Source organism: Bubalus kerabau, chromosome 18 (genome assembly GCF_029407905.1).
Source record: "Bubalus kerabau isolate K-KA32 ecotype Philippines breed swamp buffalo chromosome 18, PCC_UOA_SB_1v2, whole genome shotgun sequence".
Classification (NCBI taxonomy): Eukaryota; Metazoa; Chordata; class Mammalia; order Artiodactyla; family Bovidae; genus Bubalus; species Bubalus kerabau.
This window is the reverse complement of record NC_073641.1, coordinates 15,740,624-15,762,268: the sequence shown is the minus strand read 5'-3', so window position 1 is coordinate 15,762,268 and position 21,645 is coordinate 15,740,624. Positions and strand designations below refer to the sequence as shown.

Genomic DNA, 21,645 nt, shown 5'->3' with positions numbered 1-21,645 from the left:
ATCTTCACCATTTGTACCTAGAGCACTTTTTTCAATTTTCACAGTAACTCAGATAAATATGGAACATTTCATCCTTTATCCTGCAAATGATAAAATTGAGACATGGGAAGGAATGATGGAAAAGTTAGAGTGAACAGTAAGTTTCAAGATGATGTATTCCCTCAACATCAAAAGGAGCGAGCACAGGAATAGATGATTTAATTTTTTACAAAAATGAAATACACATCTATGAGTAATTTATAAAAAGAATAAATAAATGTAAGATCAACATTAATATATATAAGAAGGTAATAGCTGGAGAAATACCTGATTTTATTAATCAAGAATGGAAATTTTACTTTTATTATGTTAGAATACAGTAAAGTGTGTAGCCTCTCATACCCCCAGAGGAAAACAATATTTTTCCCCTCTTTACCTGATCCTTTTATTCATTTGAAAATGATTCCTTAGTTTAGGGTATGTTTCTTTATTTTTGTTCATAGTTTTAGAGAAAAGGGACAAGATACTGAAGGTTCTGATTTCTATTGCATTTTTTCAGTTAACTGATATACGTCCAATACTTGAGATAATATATTGCATTCTATTATAAAGAATCTGAAGATTTTCCTATCAACTGAAAAAAATTAAAGAAAAATAAGTCCTCTCAGTTCAAGTTCTTTTCATTTGTATTGAAACCACTGACCTGTTGTATTCTAGATGTTTGGATGGTAGATCATTCAGGTCCTATCCAAAGGAACCATCACAGCCATGGTTTTTCTTTTAAAAGATTCTAGAGAATTTTTTCCATCTCTGTCTTCACCCCTCAGTGTAACTACATTTGGGTCAAGAGCATATTTGCAGCCAATGGATACACGCCAGTACTTATACTGCCTAAAACCCAAGAAGGAGTTTGCAGAAAAAGCAGGCATCATTAAGGGAGTAACAGTAATTGGAAAATTGGATATAGTATGGAAAACAAATCTAGGTGAAAGGGGAAGATTACAGACCAGCCAACTTCAAAGAATGGTGAGTCTAGAGAAAACACTGAAGGGGGTTTTGGCATGTTGGGGATTCAGATAGTTAGAACAAGTTAAATTTCCCTAGGTCTGTCACTAAAACCAGAGCACTATAAAAGGCATTAATATTACCAGAGAATAAAAGACAAATAATTTCACTGACACCTAGGTAGAAAATTGGTATTGATATGAATAGGAAATGTTCAGATGTTAATTTATCCATCGTACATGGCTTTCTACCATGTAAAGAACTTTTTTACTTTACCAAACAAATTAAAATAACTGTATATCAGTTGTTTCCTCATATGGTAATTCATGCTCATTGTTCGTTTTTTTTTTCTTTTTTTTTTCATGCTCATTGTTATCTGACTTCCACTATATTAGAGTTATCTCTTTCTTTTTGCAATGTTTTGGAACTCTTGGATTTATGCTGTATTTACCTACTCAGTTCATTCTTTTTTTAAAGATGTTTAAAATGAAACTCATGTGAGTCCCACTCAAATTATCTTGTAAACACTGGTTGGATACTTTATCTAATTTCTACTCTGAGAGTATGGATAGCGACCAGCCTTCTTTTTCTTGTGCTAGTGAAAATATGCTACAGAATCCTCTATTTATACTGAATATTACCTGCTGAGATACGTTCTAAAATTTACTTTTATTATTTGAGGTAAAAATTGAAAAAAGAGATTACCACTGGGCCTAGTTTAAAACATAGCCATTAGCTATCATGCTGTCATGGCATTTTGATTCTACTGTCTGTCCATATCAGTGAATCTTGTGGAACAGACATGATTTGCTTCTTCAGTGTCTTCCATTTATTTCAGTGTCTTCCTCTACCTGTTTAGGCAATAACCTCACCTATGCAGAGTTATGTTTCTATAAGCTACAGTAAGTATCTTTGGAACAGCTTCCCCTTAGATCAGACCCCCTGAAATTGCTTTACTATTTGCCTATGAGACTCATTTCAACTTTACTAAACATGGAGTAATTATAACAAAAACAGTCAGGGTCTCTAGTGCTATTTTTCAATAGTAGCAGCAAAAGAAGTTAGAATGGATAACAGTAGGACTGTAGTACTGTTAAAATGGAAAGGTTTTTATAATAGATATAATAGATGTATATTAACTGTATTTCTTTTCTCATAGGCTCCAGGTTATGGAGATGTTAGGTTGTCTTTGGAGGCAATCCCAGATACTGTAAACCTTGAAGAACCTTTTCATATTACTTGTAAAATAACAAACTGCAGGTAATGCCAATATTTGTGGATGGATATCCTTTCATTTTTACCTAAGAGAGACTTCTTAAAGCTTTTTTTTTTTTTTACAAGCACATTGTTTTATTTTTTTTTTTTTGAGTTGCCAAATGGTTTTTTTTTTTTTTACTTTACAATATTGTATTGGTTTTGCCATACATCAACATGCTCTGCCACGGGTGTACACGTGTTCCGCATCCTGAACCCCCCTCCCACCTCCCTCCCCATACCATCTCTCTGGGTCATCCCAGTGCACCAGCCCCAGGCTTCCTGTATCCTGCATCAAACCTGGACTGGTGATTCATTTCTTATATGATATTATACATGTTTTAATGCCATTCTCCCAAATCATCCCCCACTCCCTCTCCCACAAAGTCCAAAAGACTGGTCTATACATCTGTGTCTCTTTTGCTGTCTCATATACAGGGTTTTCATTACTTTCTAAATTCCATATATATGTGTTAGTATACTGTATTGATGTTTTTCTTTCTGGCTTACTTCACTCTGTATAATAGGCTCCAGTTTCATCCACCTCATTAGAACTGATTCAAATGTATTCTTTTTAATGGCTGAGTAATACTCCATTGTGTATATGTACCACAGCTTTCTTTTAAATATGCTATCTTCTTGTAAGTTTCCTCTTGCCATATAGTCTTCTCTGATATTGCCATTGAATACTATAAAGTTCTTCATCTGGTAGCTAATATTACATATTTTAGAGGCCCTACCCTATTAGGCACTTTTTAATATTTTATTTCTGTACCTGTGAGGTAGGTATTAATTATTCACATTCTTTGCAAGAGCAAGCTAACTCAGAGCTTGTGGCTTATTCAGTCTCAGAGAGCTAGAAAAGATGGGATCAGAGTTTGAAACCAGTGTATTTGACTTCAAGGTCCATGTTCATTTCATTGTTTACACTCCTTTCACACTTCAGATTACTAAACATGAACTAGTAGGTTCTTAGGGAATAATACATTATAGATTTACTGTAATAAGATAGATTTTTCGGAGCCATATTTATACCTGAGCCGTATCTTTAGTATTAAGAAACTAAAAAGTACTTATGAATTTAATATAAGGGATAGCCATAGACTGGAAAACAGGACTTTGATAATAGAGTATAATCTAGCTATTGAGAAGCAAAGAGCATAGGGTTTTGAGGCCAGAAAAACCTAGGATTAAATCCCAGTCCTATAACTTTGCTGCTCCTTGTAGTACTATTTGGTGCGTTCATGCTAAGTCATTTCAGTTGTGTCCGGCTCTTTGCAGCCCTATGGACCTTAGCCCGCCAGGCTCTTCTGTCCATGGGATTCTCCAGGCAAGAATACTGGAGTGGGTTGCCATTGGGGCATTTTGATAATATCACAGTAATGAATCCAAATCATCATAGTCTGAATGTATAATCCTTTTTAATTCTATATCCCTTACAACTTTATGGTATTAGGAAGATAAGCATTTATCCTTCAAAATTACAAAATACCTACTTACCCTGTGATGCTTCCTAGACCTTCTCACACATAATCATAGCAAATTGTAATATAGTTTTTTTGTGATACTGATACATTCCTATAATTAATCACTAGTCTCTTCTGTATTGGATTGCAAATAATTTAAGGGAAGAGATCATGTCTTACCAGCATTGTAAGTGCAGTGCCTGCCACATCATAGGAGCTCAGTAAAAAACACACACAGGATAAAGAGTTTGTGCTACATGTACCCTTTATGGGTCTGCTTTGGGATTATTTGTTTTGTGTTTTTTGAGTTACAAAAAATCAGTTATTCACCAAATGACAAAGTGCTGTAATAAAGAAATAACAGTTTGAGTATTCACTTTACCTTTTGGTAATTCAAAAAAGTTTTCTAAAAAGCACTTGTTTCTTAGATCTTCAGTTTCTTCATCTATAAAAACGGGATTACTACCAACCCACAACACACACAGACACATACATGGAATCTGCTCTTACTGGATTTTTGTGAAATGTAATGAGGAAATTCATGCATTGCATCTAAACTGGTCTGTGGCACACACTGAACATTTCAAATTTTAGAGGGGAGACAGAGACATATAAAAGCTAAATATCATTAAATCAATACATCTAAAGTTCAAGATTAAATTTAAATTTTAAATGAGTATTTTAAAATGTGGAGCCAACTAAGGAGAGAAAAAGAGCTTAAAGAGTTGAAAGTAAGTCAAGCGTGGTGGTAGAGTAGCAGACCATTTTTCATTATGAAACTTTTGGTTTTGTTTTAAAAACAATGCACATACTTTCACTAAAAGTGTTTTTTTAACTTAATAAGTTTATTTGAACTGGTGGTATCAATTATAAGGAGAAGTAGTCTTTTTCATGTCAAGTGAATACCTGAATAGTTTTACTTGTAAATCTTGCCAGTCATTTATTATGTTATCTGCGTGGTAAGGGCTTCCGAGGTGCCTCAGTGGGTAAAGAATCTGCCTGCAGTGCAGGAGACACGGGTTTGATCCCTATGTCGGGAAGATCTCCTGGAGGAGGGCACAGCAACCCACTCCAGTATTTTTGCCTGGAGAATCCCATGGACAGAGAAGCTTGACAGGCTACAGTCTATAGGATCACAAAGAGTCGGACGTAACTGAAGCGACTGAGCACACACTGCATGGTAAAGGAACGTAGATTAAATAGAAAAAGCACTGGACCAGCCTCAGTTTTTCATTCTCTTTCCTACAGAGTATCTAACAGAAATAGGAAGGACACATAGCAACAAGATTAGACACAGATGTCTGGAAGTCTCCCAGAGAAATGGCAAAACTCTTTTTAACAGATCAGCATCAGGGAGCCAGTGTTCGATACAGAACCAGAAGGCGTACATCCAGACAGGCAGATTAGTCTCAGTGCCACTGTAAACTCCAGAACAAAACCGTGTCCTGTGATAAAAACTATATGATAGATTTTCATTTCTGTTCCTGGTTTGCAGCTGGATACCATGAAAAGAAATTGACTGGCAATAGTGATTTAGAAACATTGCAGTATCCCCTTTGTGAAAAGAACAAGATTTATTCCTGTTTTTCTGATTCCTCCAGCAGTGAAAGAACGATGGATCTTGTTTTCGAAGTGTGATTTAGAAATATTGCAGTATCCCTTTGTGAAAGGAACAAGATTTATTCCTATTTTTCTGATTCCTCCAGCAGTGAAAGAACGATGGATCTTGTTTTGGAAATGTGCAATACCAATTCTATCCACTGGTGTGGCATTTCAGGAAGACAACTTGGAAAGCTCCATCCAAGTTCCTCTCTCTGCCTTGCCCTCACACTACTGTCTTCAGTACAAGGACTGCAAGTATGCTATCTTTTCAGTAATTTCAGTATTTAGGGGCTATTAACCCATAGTCATTTATTATATCCATTCTTTCTCTGGTCATTACCAATGAATGAAAACTTGGGTCTGTGTTTTTCTCTCAATAGAGCGTCTCCGGCTTAAGACTAACAGACACATTCTTAAAGAGAACGTATGAATATGATGACATCGCACAAGTCTGTGTGGTATCTTCGGCCATTAAAGTGGAAAGTTGAAGAAAGTGTCCAACGTTACACTTTTCATTGAGTTGCCCAGAATTTTCTGTATTTTTGTCACCTTTGTAAAATGATCAACAGTAAAAATAAGTATGTTATTTAAATTTCTTTCCTGTAAAAGTTAAAATATTAAATATTTGTTTTGAAAAGAACCATCTACTGATTTTATCTTGCGAGTTATATTCCAAATGAACATTTGTATATTTTCTGCACATGTGATTTTGTTTCACTTTAAATGACGATTGGACTTTGTTCTCCAAAAGCTCCACATTTGAGGCCATGTGTCCCTAGCAGGTATCTTGAACAATGGTCAGTAAACTTTTCATGTAAAGGGCCAGATACTGCATATGTTAGCCCTTGCAGGCCCCGAGGTTTCTGCTGAAACTACTCTGCAGTTGTAATACAAAAGCAGCCAGTAGGCTTTAGTGACTCAGACAGTAAAGAATCTACCTGCAGTGGAGGCGACCCAGGTTCCATCCCTGGGTCAGGAAGATCCCCTGGAGAAGGGAATGGCTACCCACTCCCGTATTCTTCCCTGGAGAATTCAATGGACAGAGGGGCCTGGCAGGCTATAGTCCATGGGGTTGCAAAGGGTCGGAAACAACCGAGCAACTTTCACTTTAGGCAAAAATTGTGCCACAGCATTTACAAAAACAAGCAGCTGGCCAGACTTGACCTGCAGGCCATAGTTTGCTGACCTCAATCTAGAAGATACAGTTGTTTGTTAAAACTTTAGAATTCTCATCATACTTTATTTAGGAGTATTTTCGTTAACACCGGCTTTTTCCTCAGTCAACAAAAAAAGTTTAAAACAACTGTGGTGGTCCTATAATCTTGTATTTGCTAACACGGTATGAATTTTTCTAGTTGTTTTCAGAATTATCATATTGACATCTGTATTTTTGTGTGCATACAAACAAACATCTAACTTTCAGTTACTAAAAGCAGATAAGAATTGGTTTTATTTCTTAAACTGTCAATTACTCAGATAACTCTAAGCTTAGAAGCCTGATCATTTTCTAATTCTAAGCCAAGAAAGTCCTGTTTTTTCCCATTGAAAAATAAACCACTTTTTTTTTAAGGCATACTTAAAGGATTTCCAGCTTCTGATACTTGATTTTGAACTCTACATCATGTATTATTATTACAAAACTGTTTCTGCATGTAATCACATTAATTTACTTACGTCATATACCAAACAGTGAGGAAATTAAGACTATAAACAACTTTGCAACATGGATGTAATAAAAGTTTCAATACTTTGAAACAAAAACTAGTGCTGTTAAATAAAAACTTAAGTTGAAATTCAAGTGTGTGTATATAACTGCTTAAATGTAAATGCATTAAGTCAAATACAAAAATTGTTTTTTCTTAAATGCATAATTATTTATTGCCATGACAAATTGTTTGGTCCAAAATGAAAGCTGTATTCAGAATGAGATTTGCCCTTAAATTGAAGAGGTAATTAATGAAACATCCGTGCAAAATAAAGTGCAAGCAGTGTAAAATTGTCTTTGTCCAAAGACAGTCTTTTCTCCAAAATGAGTACAATTGATTAAATGACGAAATAAGACTTTATAGCCCTGCACTGGATACTTCAGTAGCTTTCAAGGTGTCTTCTCATGACTGAACCTTCTGTTTCACTCCATTCAAATTTTAAAAGTAACATGATGGTCACTTGGGATTCTGCTATATAATTTGACTTAGTTACAAAGCCTCCCTTTTTTATAGGCAATAACCTAGACATATTGTTCCTTCATTAAGTAAAGGTTACATAATGTCATCTTAGAAAGGATCTGTTTAAACCATATTATAAAAATTAGATAACCAATTTGGTACATTAAGTAGAAATGTCATTTGCATACAAAGGACATTGTAAATTTTACATTTACAATGGAAAAGACCCTGATGCTGGGAAAGATTGAAGGCAAAAGGCGAAGGGGGCAGCAAAGGATGAGATGGTTAGATAGCATCACCAACTCAGTGGACATGAAGTTGAGCAAACTCCAGGAGACAGTGAAGGACAGAGGAACCTGGTTGTTACAGTCCATGGGTTCACAAAGAGTCAGACACAACTTAGCAACTGAACAACAATAAAAAATTTTACATAGCATCATAACAATTACAGCTACTATAATGAAAAGTGGTTAATGGAAACCAATCATTCCTAAGTAGAATGTGTATAAAGATTTACTTTAACACCCTCTTGTTTCAGACAAGCAAAATAACATTTGGAACATTCTTTATAATTTTAAGAGTAGCTAACACAATACAGCTACACAAAACCTTCTTGAAATAGCGTGCAATGGAGTAATTTCAAAGTGATGAAAGTACTTAAAAAGCAAAAGTGGCTTGAATAGAATGGAAATCCAGGTAAGTGGATAGATTATCTAGATGTATTATGGGAGATACATTAGAAAAGAAACAAACTAGAAAAATGAAATGGAAGAAATACACCAATTCACATTACTTCATGTAAAAAGAATGGCTACTTTAACTACAGATATTAGTAAAGACATTGTTTTAAACTATTTTTGCTTATAATGTCTTTGATTTTGGTATCAAAGTTGGCAAAATAAAATGAAGTTGGGAACCGTTTCCTCTTCTGCTGGAAGAAATTGTGTAGATTTAATATGAAGTGTTTGGTAGAATTCACCATTGAAATTGGGCCTGTGGTTTTCTTTTCTGGACGTACCTTATTTCTTCAGTGAGTTATGGTAGTTTGTATCTTATAAAGAATTTATCTGTTTCATGGATATGGACCTACAGTTGATCATAGTATTTTCTAATTATCTTTTTAATGTCTACATGGTCTGCAGTGATATCCCTTCTTTCACTTCTGATAGTGTTGATTAATATTCTCTTTATTTTCCTACTCAGAGGCTTACCAGTTTTATCACTTTGAAAGCATCTGTAATGCATTCAAGATAATTATGCGAGGAACCTTTTCTTACGCAACACCAGCAAGAATTGACTTTTTTTTTTTTTTTTTTTGCCCATGCCGTAGGCTGGCAGAATCTTTGGAAGTATGGCGTCTTAACCACTAGATCACCACCCAAGTTGATATAAGTGCAATATAGGAGACATTTCAGAAGGCTTATCTTAGACTTAAGTCCTACTTTTCTCTGGGAAAAGAGCTGTAGGTTCATGTAGCTCTTCCTTGTATCCTGAGCCCAGGCATTTTAGATATTTGCTGACCTAAAAGAGGAGAAATCTCTAACCTAGTGTTGCTTTTAAACTGAGCCCTTGGGACCTACATCAGAACCACTTGGTGTGCTGTGTGGAATGGTGATTCCCAGACCTTATTACAGGACCTGATAAAGTTGAAAAGTATGCCCCTGAATCTGGATTTTTAACAAATTCCAAGGTGAAATTATTCATTATAGTGAAATTATCAAACTGTTCTAATCCAACAAAAATTTTAAGATACCAAATAGCCTTTTGAGATAAAGAGTTATAGTAATACAAAATTAAATCAGTCATCAGTATTACTGATTTAATTTTGTATTACTGTTTCAGTTTTCTTTCACAACACTTGTGAAATTCATTATGTGTCCACCAGCTTTACCAATTTTATAATTAACAAATCAAAGAAATTCCAGCTGGAATTAGAACAGTCTCATCCATCACTCTAGTTAAAGCCATTCCAACACTTAATGCCACTTCTCTTCACTAACTAATATGTATTCTAATTTCAGTACAATATTTCAAGTCCCCTGTTTAAGCTGCATCAAATTAAGAAGCATAAAAGTGACATGCCAAGCCAAATTATAGCAGAGGATGAACATGAACAAGAAGTGTTAATGACCGATACTTTTTGTAACCCATCAAATAATTACGAGTTTAAAAAATCAGTGTCTGCAGGCACATAATTAAAATGCCACTTAGGAAATCCTTAAGGGCCAAGCTATTGGCTTATTTAAATGTAGATATATTTGAAAGTTTCCATGGTAAGGTCACTAGAGAAATTGTGCTAGTGAAATTGAATAGTTATACAACTGACCTAACCAATATTATTAAGGATTTCTAAATGTATTTTATTATGTACTTAGCATAAGTGGCCATGCTAATGTTATCTATACCAAACTGTAGGCAAGATTAGTTAAGACCTATGCAAAAAACCTGAGCACCCTACATTCACTTTCTATACATTCACAGCATCTATCTTTTTGTTTTCTAAACAACACCGAAGACTGCTTTCCACCAGCTCTTAAGATTTTTGTCACCCAACAAAATAAGCAGCATTAAAGACAGTACTGGCCCCTGTCATATCTTCACTACTGATAGCACTGTCAAAGCTAAACCCAGAAAAGATGCTACTCAGGGCCAAGTATATTTCTCCTAAATCAGCATGAGAATCCTTTCCTCTTAGTTATCTCCCCTTTCAAAAAAGTTTGCTTATGGGAATTTGGTGCTAGAGAACTCACCAGTAAACAGCCCTACTGTTCAATAAATATACTCTGCTATTAAGTCTAGTATACAAATACAATGAAGACTTGAAAATGGAACCATGTCCAGTTAAGTGCTACACTGGCACTGAACAAGGTTACTGATGACCTGCATACAAAGGAATCATGTTATGGTCAAGTCAACATAACATAGTCATATGTTATGTTATCTGTTTGTGATAAACCTATTGTCTAGACAGATTTATTTTTTAGATTTGTTTTTGTGTTGGCCACTATCTACAGAAGACACTTGAGAGCCATCACCAACTGCATTCTGGGTGAGGGGCCCCAGTCAAGTCAGGAATGTTCTTCAGCGCTGCTGCTGAATGACCTGCTCCGGATGTGATTTCTAAGTTGCTCTATGAGTTCAGGATTCTGCTGCTGTATCTGCTGAGCAAACTGCTGTCCCCTGTAGTAAAGAGGCAAAGTAGTATGAATTAGGGAATTTCCAACCACACAATACCAACACAAAAAGAACTGCAAACAATGTGGATACTACCCAAGGAAACTTTTTCTATAAAAACAAGTTTTAGATTCAACTTATCTGCAAGTGTACCAGCACCTCCATATACCATTAATACAGTGCAGTGTTCTTTATGAGAAATCAAACACCCAAGCTAACAAGTGAGTTCCTGAATTGAGTGAAATCCACCCCTCCCCCACCCAGTGCTTAACCACAGATAAGCAAAGGGCTAAAAAGAATATGCTTTTTATTATATGTGTGCAAATATAATACAAGGTAAATGGTTCCTGTAATCAAGTCAGTCTCTCATATGGCAGGTGTCACACCTATTTGGGAATGCTTATGAAGTTGCCTAACAGAACTGAGTTTTTGAAAGGCAGAGATTTAATCCAAACTACTGAGTGTGTACCTCCCAATTCCAAGTGTTAGGTATCACTAAAATCATGCCACTTAAAGATCACTCTAAACATGCCATATTGCAAGTGGGTTTACACAGTTGTGGTCACAAACAAAAAATTATATTTGTCACTAAATATAACATTTCCAGTAACAGCATCACACAGATTCAAAAAGCACAGTAGCCTAAGCAACTTGGATGGAAGTAGAGGTAATGTGTTCAAGTAAAGAGAAGATAAAATGAGTTCCTGTAGCAATGACATGTACTGCAAAAGTTTGAATTTAAAGTATCCGAAATCCTATGCAATATATGATTTTTAAATACATATGTGTACATAAAACTCATTAAGTAGATATTTGTCATCTGATTTGCTAAAAAAGTTTTTCTTGGATCCAATCTTCTGGAATCCTGCCTTTCAGGCAGAAAATTTCAATTTATGAACCACTTTTAAATTTAATAACTAATGAGGTCACTGATAACTAACAGTAAAAGATAAAAATTTAAAAAGAAAGCCTTGGTCCCCTTACCTTAGAGACAAATGGTAAAACATAAAGTACTCAAACTGTAAAACATAAAATACCTTTTTTGTTTTTTTAACTATTTCTATTTTAAATAAAACTTACGCTTGGATGAGGCTAGAGAGGTCAGTTAGGCCCCCAACACCAGCAGCAGGCCCCCCAATAGCATTTGTCATCATTCCTGACATTCTAGAGTAGGCAAGAGATAAATCAAATTGGCATATATTCTTTTTTTTTAATATTTTTAATTGGCGGATAATTGCTTTACAATGTTGTGTTGGCTTCTGCCATACATCAACATGAAACCAGCCATGGGTATATGTATGTCCCCTCCCTCCTGAACCTCCCTCCATCTCCCACCCATCCCATCTCTCCAGGTTGTCACAGAGCACCCGAGTTTGAGCTCCTTGCATCATACAGCAAATTCCCACTGGCTATCTATTTTACATACGGGAATGCTTATGTTTCCATGCTGTTCCCTCCATTCGTCCCACCCTCTTTCTTCCACTGTGTCCACAAGTCTCTTCTCTATGTCTGCCTCTATTGCTCCCCTGCAAACAGGTTCATCAGTACCATTTTTCTAGATTCCACATATATGTGTTAATACACAACATTTGTTTTTTTTTCTTTTTCTAACTTCACTGTGTATAACACACTCCAAGTACATCCACAACATTAGAAATGACTCAAATGCATTTCTTTTTATGCCTGACTAATATTCCATTGTATATGTGTACCACAGCTTCTTCATCCATTCATATGTCGATGGACATCTAGGTTGCTTCCATGTCCTAGCTATTGTAAATAGTGCTGCAACAGACACTGGGGTACATGTGTCTTTTTCAATGAATTAGCATATATTTTTAACAGGCAGAATACCAGCCAAGGAAAGCAGGTAGACATACCCACATTGGGTGGGCCAAATGAGTGTGACTTTACGTTCCAATTGACTGACATTTAGGTATCATTTTGGAGCTAATGTGCTCAAATTAGGAGCCTGACAAGTGGAAAGGAGAAATGTAATATACTCTTTCTGTATACTTACAGCTGTTGAACTTGAGGATTCTGCATTAAACTTGCTGCCTGGAATTGAAAAATGGTATCTCTCATCAAAGGCAGTTAATATTTAGAGATCTTTAAAAAAGTTTTTTTTCCCAAGCAGAGAGAAGCTAGATCATGTATATACTAACATTTTACAGAGTTTTGGTGTGCTATACAAAGTGAGTGGGAATATAAAAAAGAGGTACTAGGAAAAATGGTATTAACAATACATTTCACAATAAAGAGATTACAAACGCTAAGGATACTGGCAGCAGTTTACTTCCTCCTATTGATCACACAAATAAAGCCAAAAGAGCTTAGGAAACCACAATAGCCAAAATCCTCAGACTTCAAATACTAGATACCTTCCTAGGGTTACTTTCACCTAAGAGGGTAGTTTTTAGCCTTCTGTGGATTTGCAGATCCCTTTGCCAATCTCATAAAAAATATGATTCTCTCCCTAGAAAAATGCATATATCCATATGTATACAAAGTTTCATCTACAGTTCCAAGGAATCCATGGGCTTCCTGAAGTTCACCCATGGCTTTTTCACAAAACAGTACACGAGTAGGTTAATTACCTCAGCGATAACATCATACCACCACTGCCATCGCAAAAGCTCTCTTACTTGTTTCTAAAAACTTTGGAACTATATAGTTCTAATGGGAAATAGAGCCAGCAAAGCAGAAAAGGAAATATACTCACCATACTAATGAAGGCTGGATTATTTATTAAGCTAGCCATGTCAAAGCTCACTCCAGTTCCTGTCTGTAAAACAATTATATCTGAGAATTACTCTAAACACTACAATTTGATAATTGTGAATGATAAAATATTTCACTTATTTGGCATTAGAAACTTACAGGACTAGATACCTCTCTTAACTTCTGTTCTGCTATTTTCAGATTTGATTTATAGGAATCATTTTCAGGGTCAAGATCTAATGCCTTCTGATAACTTGTAACTGCTTCTTGAAATTTATTCATGGCAGTGAGGGCCAGCCTGAAAAGAATGCATTTTGAGAGTATAAGCTGTATGACTGAAGAACATTAGGACACCACAAATGTCATCAAAAGTCTATCTTGGTATTCAGTTTGAATCCAGATTACACTTTATTTATTCATTGTACAGTTGACCCCTGAACAGCATGGATCTGAATAGCAAAAATCCCCTTATATGTGAATTTTTTGCAACAGTAAATACTACAGTACTATACAATCTGAGGTTGGTTAAATCTGCAGACACAGAGGAACCATAGATACGGAGGAAGTGTGGATACAACGGCTGACTGTAAGTACACGCACATTCTTGAATGCAGAGGGTCAGTACTCCTAACACCCACATTGTTCAAGAATCAACTATAGTATGGTTCACAGGAGTATCACTTCCTTTTAACTCCAAGATTCTGTAAGTCTGGATTCTCTCCATTCTGCTTGGTGCCAGCCTCGGTTGTCCTACATGAATCAAGAACTTAATGATTAGAAAGGGAAAACAAACTGAAAAAAAAAAGTAGATAAATATGAGGAATTCCCTAGTGGTCCAGTGGTTTCACTGCTGAGGGCCTGCGTTCAATCCCTGGTCAGGGAACTAAGATCCTGAAAACTGTGTGGCATGGCCAAAACAAAAAAACAAAACACAGCAACAACAAAAAATAAATACTTACATATGTATAACTGAATCACTTTGCTGTACACCTCAAACTAACATAACACTGTAAATCAACTATTATTGTTTAGTTGCTAAGTCTGACTCAACTATACGTCAATAAAAATAATTTTTTTTAAAGAAATTATTATACAGAGTGATGTAAGTCAGAAAGAGAAAAACAGATATCATATTCACACATATATAAGGAATCTACAAAGATGGTACTTATGAACCTATCTGCAGAGGAGCAGTGGAGACACAGGCCTAGAGAGCAGACTTGTGAAGATGGCAGGGGTGGGGGAGCGGAGGGTGGGACGGATGGAGAGAGTGGTGTGGAAACCACACACTACCATACGCAAAACAGCCAGCCAGTGGGAGTCTGCTGTATGATTCAGGGAACTCAAACCGGGGCTCTGTGACAATCGAGAGGGCTGGATGGGCTGGGAGACGGGAGGGAGGTTCAAGAGGGAGGGGACACGTGTATACCTATGGCTGATCCATGCTGATGTGTGGCAGAAACCAGCACAACACTGGAAAGCAATCATCCTTCAACTGAAAATAAATTTTTTAAAAACTTAATGAGTAGAAATGAATCTTACATACCCTTCCATTTTTAAGCTTACTATGTGAACTAATTTGTTTTATGAATGATTAAGCTCCATAAAAATGTGAGCTGACTAACAGTTCTGTGGTCATGTAACTCCATGATGCTAAAACCACTTTAAGAACTCCAAACTAAATTTGTCCTTCACTACGGCCCACTTTCTTCCTTCTTAACAGAGACACTGAACCACAATAAATATCACTTTACCATAAAAAGTAAAAAAAAGTAAGCTGTGAGGTGTCAGCTAATTACTCTTGAATAAGACATGTTAGTTTTTAAATAGATAAAACTGGCAATCCTTATGCCTCAAATAACACACATTATCCCAGGCACAGGTCAAAGAGTAAGTTACTAAATTTAATGTTTTCCTCTACCTAGTTAGGATTTATTTACTGGAAAATTATTTCAGAACTAAAAACTAATGGTGTATATGGAGAGAGCATTGAAGGTTTTATTTTTTCTAAGTTTATTTTTTAACAAACTAACTCCAATTCTTTCTTGACTCACTTACCTCATAGACTTCTGATCTAGATAAAATATAATGCCTAATCACAGAGAAAAATCTCAGAACCTAATTAGTTTTCTTCCAATCATGAGAGATACTTTATCATAATCCTCAGTTAATTAAGTCAATACATGTTTATTGGAGTCATACTATGTACCAGGCACTATTTTAGATTCCTCAGTGAAAAAGGTAAAGTTCTTGGGTTTGAGAAAATTTTATTCTCTCAGGGGAGGACAAGCAATAAACATGCAAATAAAAAAACATAATATTAAAGAGAATGAATAGGGGCACTAAACAATAAGAAGAAAAGCGGTCCTAAACAAATTAGAGGAGAAACATTTTAAATAGAAGCAGCAATGAAAGCCAAGGCCCTGAGAATGCTGCAAGCTTAGCATGCTTAAGGAAGAGGACAAAGGCTGAGGCGGGAGCACAGAGAACAAAGTGCGGGAAGAGATGATGTCAGGGAGCATTATGGGGCCATGGTGTGGAGTCTGGATTTTATCCTGATCACAACAGAATGACATAATTTGATTTATGCTTTAAAAAGCTCACTCTGGCTTCTCTGCAGAGGATCAACATGGGTGGAGAGAGCAGAGTGAAGGCAGGGAAATGAGTTAGAAGGCTACTGCAGAGACGGTAATTTGGACTAGAGTTGTAAACAAGAGAGCAGTCGATGCTTGAATTCAAAAAACATGTGGAAACTAGAACTGGTAGGACGTCCTGATGGGTTAGATGTGTCAGATATAATAGGAGTGAAGGATGATTCCTAGGCTTTTGAACGAAGCTCAGGGTAGGTAGAATGACAGTATATTTACTGAGAGGAGAAGGATTTAAGGGAACAGGAGTTCTGTTTGGGACACGTTAAGTTTAAATGCTTATTAAAAATCTAGGTGGAGATGAAAAAGAGCTGATTATGTGAGTATGGAGTTTAGACATATAACTTAAGAGCTCCATAAACATATACAGTTGATTTTCATTATCTATAGTAATTATGTGCTACAAGGACACTGCAAACACTAAATTAGCAAACACTGAACAACTGCTCCTAGGGGAAATATAATGTTATGTTCCTGTGAGCCTCTGGTCACAACATTTTCATCAACCAATCAATAGACAACTTGTTTTTACATGTGTTTCTGTTTAAAGAAACCTTATCTAATTGATTCACAGTCAATTGTACTAACTCATGCCTGAACAAAGCTTATCTAACTCAGGTATTTTCTTGGTGAGCCACATTACAGCCTCCTTGCATACAGAAACACTAGACAACATTTCAGCCTATGTTTGGGCAGCCACTGTAAATAAAAACACAAAAATGCAAAAAATATAGCACTAAATAGACTGGGGAAAGAACACTCATTTTACAGCATGAGAGCTGAAACAAAAAAGATTGAGCACTGCCTTATCTGACCTCAACTGAGATCTTGTACATCGGGTGACTGAAGATTTTCGCCATTCTGCAGATGCCCACAAAGTATACTGAGTACAGATTTGGATCCATTAATACAGAGTATTGACAACAGATGAAATTTAAAAACATGGGACAGGATGAAATCAGGGAGAAAGTGTAGACAGAGAGACAGCAGTAGCAGAGGAAAGAGCCCTGCAGCATGTCATTATTTAGAGGTGGCAGAGGAGGAAGAACCAGTATTAGAGACTTTTAGAACATCCAGTGAAGGAGAAGGAAAACCACGAAGCATGGTGTCCCAGAGGCCTAGAGAATGAAGTATTTCAAAAAGAAGTTAATCCTGGAAATTCCCTGGTTAACCAGTAGTTAGGGCTAAACATTTTCACTGCCTTGGCCTGGGTTCAATCCTGGTGGGGGAACTAAGATCCCACAAGCTGTGCAATGCAGGGAAAAAAAAAAAAAGTTAATCATGCCACATACTAAAAGATGGGGTAGGATGAGACTACAGAACTGAATACTGACCTTGGAAAAATATGGACAACTGGTGACCTTGAATAGAGTTCTCAACAGAGTGATACAGATAAATAGTCCTACTGGAGTGAGCTGAAAGAGTAAGAGATGATGAAGACCAGACAGCAAGTACAGACAACTATGAGGGGCTCTGCAGAGAAAGGGGAACAGAGGAATGATGTAGCTGGGTACAAGGATGGTTCTAACAGATGATTTTTTATGATCTTTTCATATGTACTCATTATCACTGTTAGAGATGGGAAAACTGGTATTGTAGAAGATACAGGAGAGGATTACAAGTGTAAAGTCCTTGGTACAAAGGCATGAGATCTAAAGCATGAGTGAATGCATCAATCTTAGATAAGACCCCTTCCATTTGAATAGGAAAAAAAGGCTACCTGTGCAAATACACACGTGGGTACACTGGCAGATACGCAAGTAAGAAGATGAATTTTTTTTTTAATGCATCTATTTTATCAGTTTAGTAAAAGGTTGAGAGGACCATGGAAAATGCAGTGGAAATTTAAAAAGAGTATGTATGAAACAGTCAACTCAGAGGGGTAAGGTGAATTTAGAAGTGTAGTAGGATTAGCTGCCAAAATACTGTGTGCTTGAGATTTGTAGCCTTGAATGTGAAGTAGGTCTACTCAGTATGGTTGTTATGGTTTTCTCCAACAACCACCCATTCATCATACACTAATCATCTCCCTTCCAAGACAGAATTGCAATCATTTCCTCCCTCAATGTTATATTTATCTTATTAGTCCAGAGGGTGCAATATGAAGCAGGAAATTCAAAACCAAGCCATTAAGAACAGCATATCTGATACTACTTGGTAGTACTTTGAACATTCTCCCAAAACTTACCCCATTCTCCCATAGGCCTTGCTGTACTTGGAATCAATCGCTATTGCTTTTTCACAATCCTTTATTGCGTCTGTGTAGTGACCTAATTTACTCTGAGCAGCAGCCCTAAGAGAAAGAGAAGAGATTTTTATTATAAGAACCATTCAAGGCACTAATTTAGATTTCCAGGCGCTAATAAAATTATATTTTCCTTGTCCCAATTTGCGTATCACTCCCAGTAAATATCTACACCAAACTAAGATAATTCTATAATCAAGTGAAAATTCAGAAACAAAATTCAGAGAAAATATGTACTTTGCTTCCCCCAGTTTGCTTTGCTATAGAAAAGATAAAATACGAGGACCCTACAACTGGTTTACCTGCTTTCTAATTTGCCCAAACAGAAAACTGGAAACATCAGGACATTTGGGATTACCTGGGAGGCATACAGAGTGATGGCTGTGAATGGCCACTCAGAGTGTTGTGCTGTTAAATGAGCACATAAGGTTAAGGTCACCTACAAGCCAAAGACGAAAAATGAAACTTAACCTATGTGCCTAAATCTGGCTGTAAATTGAGTATGGCAAGGTATTCAATCTACTTAGCATAGAATCTCAGAGCGATTAAGGACTGCAAGTCCTTCAGACTGAATGGTTCCATGATGTCTCCTGCCTTCCGTCCCAACCATTACCCCATATCTTCTCCTCCAGACTAAGTATTTCTACTTTATTCACTCAACTAATCTATCTGTCAAGGGCAAGCTAATGCATATGTACTTTTCTAGACATAATGGACAGAACAGTAATCATAATTACATTCTGGTGGGGAAGGGAGGCAGAGGGCTCGCAGACTATAAAAGAAAGGCTGTGGTGAGTTCAGATTTCCATCAACCTTTGTTTACCCTGCATGAATGAGACTACTTCTCAAACTAAGGTTATAAAATTTGAAAAAATAAACATAGTCTTCTTTGTGTGAGTTAAAAAATATAAATATGAAAGTAGAAGATTCAACAAACCTGTTTTGGTGGTTCATGTAAAAAAGCGGTATGAGTTCATCTGACTGAATCTGCAAAACTAACAGGATGACAAGAATGTCCATTAAAAATGACCATTAAGGGCTTCCCTGATGGCTCAGTGGTAAAGAATCTGCCTGCCAGTGCAGGAGATGCAAGTTCGATCCCTGATCCAGGAAGATGCCACATGCCACGGGAAACTAAACCCATGCACCACAACTTCTGAGCCTGAGCTCTAGAGCCCCAGAGCCTAGATGGGAAGCCTGCATGAGAAGCTGCTGCACCACAGCTGAAGATTAGTCCCTGCTCTCCCCAGATAGAGAAAAGCCCTCGCGGTAATGAAGGCCCGGCACAACCAAAAATAAATTAATAAAATTTGGAAAAAAAAAAAAAACTGCTACTGTTTAAAAAAAAAATTAAAAGAAGAGATATAGAATGCTATCACTTTCAAATAATTAGAAAAAATCAAGTAAAAATAACAATCAATATAATAGAAAGCAAAAGAGAAAACAGGGCGAAGGAGGAGAACAAAACAAAATATAAGCTAGCAGAAAAAATTCAAATATGTAAGTAATGACAAAATTGCCTAAACATCAATTTCTCAAACTGTATACATGTCACTTACAAAATAAGCACACACAAATTGAAGTTAAAGGGATAGAAAAAGACAATGAGGTGAACTAAAAACCAAGCAAAAGAAAGCTGTTATAGAAACATTAATAATAGACATAATGCAAAGGACATTATTAAGGCTACAAAGTCATCATTTATTAACATTCTTTTTTAGTTCAATTTTACGAAAAATGTTTACATGACTCAGAAGTCAGACATATATTAAAAGCCTCATGCTCACCTCCTAGAGGATGCTTGGCAATGGGGTAGATGGGAGAGAAACGAGAATGACACTTCAAAGAGGATGAAAAAGTAAACCTTCAAACAGAATAAAACAGAAGCAAATAACCCTAACTTTATATCAAAAGCCAAGAATTCAAGTAACTCAAATACAGTATTCTGAGTATACGGCCCTAGTAAGATGCATTCTAAGAACAAAAAGTAAACTGCAAAGAAATTCTCAAGTTTCCTTAGCAAGCCTGCCAGAGCATGTTGACAGCATGTGTGTGCTCAGTCACTCAGTCGTGTCCAGCTCTTTGCAACCCATGGACCGTAGCCCCCAGGCTCCTCTGCCCATGGGATTTTCTAGGCAAGAATACTAGAATGCAGTAGGTTGCCGTTTCCTCCTCCAGGAGATCTTCCTGACCCAGGGACGGAACCTACGTCTCCTGCATCTCCTGCATTGGCAGGCAGATTCTTTACCACTGAACCACCTGGGAAACCCAATACCAGTTGAAGAATAGAGCTTATCAGTAAGTACACTGGTGCTGTTGCAAAGCAGAGCTCTCTTCTGGAGAGAGATACAAATACAAAAAGAGGGAAGGTAAGGAAAATCTCTGTGACGCTAGATGTGAACTGAGAACATCTGGATAAAATGACGACTTTTCAAAAAAAATTATTTTCTAGCTCTGTCCTTTGAAAGCACCTGAAGAAGTAACATTTCAGTGGAAGCTATCATGCCTTGCAATCAGATCTTGGTTTCTAAATAACGATTCTCCACTAAAAGGAATTCCTTGTAGAAATAGTTGAGCCCAGGTTTAAGGACAGAGAAAGTACAAGGCATTTCTGGAATACTTTGTTCTCCCAGAAAGCAAGAAAGTGTTCAAAAACAAATGAAAGTATACAAAAGGACAACCAGTTTAAAGGGCTCCCACTACGCAAATACAGGATAATTTAAGGGTCAAAATGATAAATAGGTAATTTATTAGAACACACTGAACGGTGGATTTTTAAAAATTCATGAGTCCATATGATACTTTGGGAAGACAAAGGAAGAGAGAAGCTGAAAAAGGTGAAAAGGAAAGAAAACTCTTCTTTATAGAAATATGTGAGGAAATATATGTAAAGGAAAGGACAAAATTAGAAAATCGCTATTTTGTAACCATTTATGTTATAATGATTCAGGGACACTTCATGAATGGATGACAAAACATTTGGGGAACAGGGTATTAACATGATTTGACCATATAATTGTTTCCTTGTTTTAACTGAAATACAGTGATGTACAATTTTATGTTTCAGGTGAACTACAGAGTGATCCAACATTTATATTTGTTATGAAATGATCACAATAATTCTAGTATACAACCATCCCTGTACAAAGTTATGACAAAATTATATACCATATTCCTTAGGCTGTATATTATGTCCTCTGGCTTATTTACTTTAAAACTGGAAGTTTGCACCCCTTAATTCCCTTCATCTATTTCACCCAACCCATCATTCCACTCCCCTCTGGCAAACACCCATTTGTTCTCTATATGAATCTATTCTCATATTGTTTGCTTATTTGATTTTTAGATTCCACATATAAGTGAGATCATACTGTGTTTGTCTTTCT

The 21,645-nt window shown here is 36.4% G+C and overlaps 2 protein-coding genes across 9 annotated transcripts in view; one reads left to right on the top strand and one right to left on the bottom strand.

Annotated features, from left to right (window-relative positions):
• TRAPPC13 (trafficking protein particle complex subunit 13) overlaps window positions 1-5,946 on the top strand; it is a 33,871-nt gene extending 27,925 nt beyond the window's left edge. For 3 of the 6 annotated variants that reach the window (XM_055554459.1, XM_055554457.1, XM_055554461.1), the window contains 4 exons: window positions 807-1,005; window positions 2,144-2,244; window positions 5,411-5,561; window positions 5,687-5,946. In XM_055554459.1, the coding sequence (XP_055410434.1) occupies window positions 807-1,005; window positions 2,144-2,244; window positions 5,411-5,561; window positions 5,687-5,794 (559 nt within the window). In that variant the 3' untranslated portion in view covers window positions 5,795-5,946. Of the gene's footprint in view, window positions 1-806; window positions 1,006-2,143; window positions 2,245-5,305; window positions 5,562-5,686 lie in introns of those variants that run through there. The other 3 variants (XM_055554460.1, XM_055554458.1, XM_055554462.1) reach the window with 2 other exon arrangements.
• A 1,209-nt stretch (window positions 5,947-7,155) lies between these two features.
• Window positions 7,156-21,645, bottom strand: part of SGTB (small glutamine rich tetratricopeptide repeat co-chaperone beta) — a 48,914-nt gene continuing 34,424 nt past the window's right edge. For 2 of the 3 annotated variants that reach the window (XM_055554465.1, XM_055554463.1), the window contains 6 exons: window positions 18,203-18,307; window positions 13,526-13,664; window positions 13,368-13,430; window positions 12,666-12,703; window positions 11,726-11,809; window positions 7,156-10,651 (listed from right to left, as the gene is read on the bottom strand). In XM_055554465.1, coding sequence (XP_055410440.1) covers window positions 10,540-10,651; window positions 11,726-11,809; window positions 12,666-12,703; window positions 13,368-13,430; window positions 13,526-13,664; window positions 18,203-18,307 — 541 coding nt within the window. In that variant the 3' untranslated portion in view covers window positions 7,156-10,539. The remainder of the gene's footprint in view (window positions 10,652-11,725; window positions 11,810-12,665; window positions 12,704-13,367; window positions 13,431-13,525; window positions 13,665-18,202; window positions 18,308-21,645) is intronic. The other variant, XM_055554464.1, reaches the window with a different exon arrangement.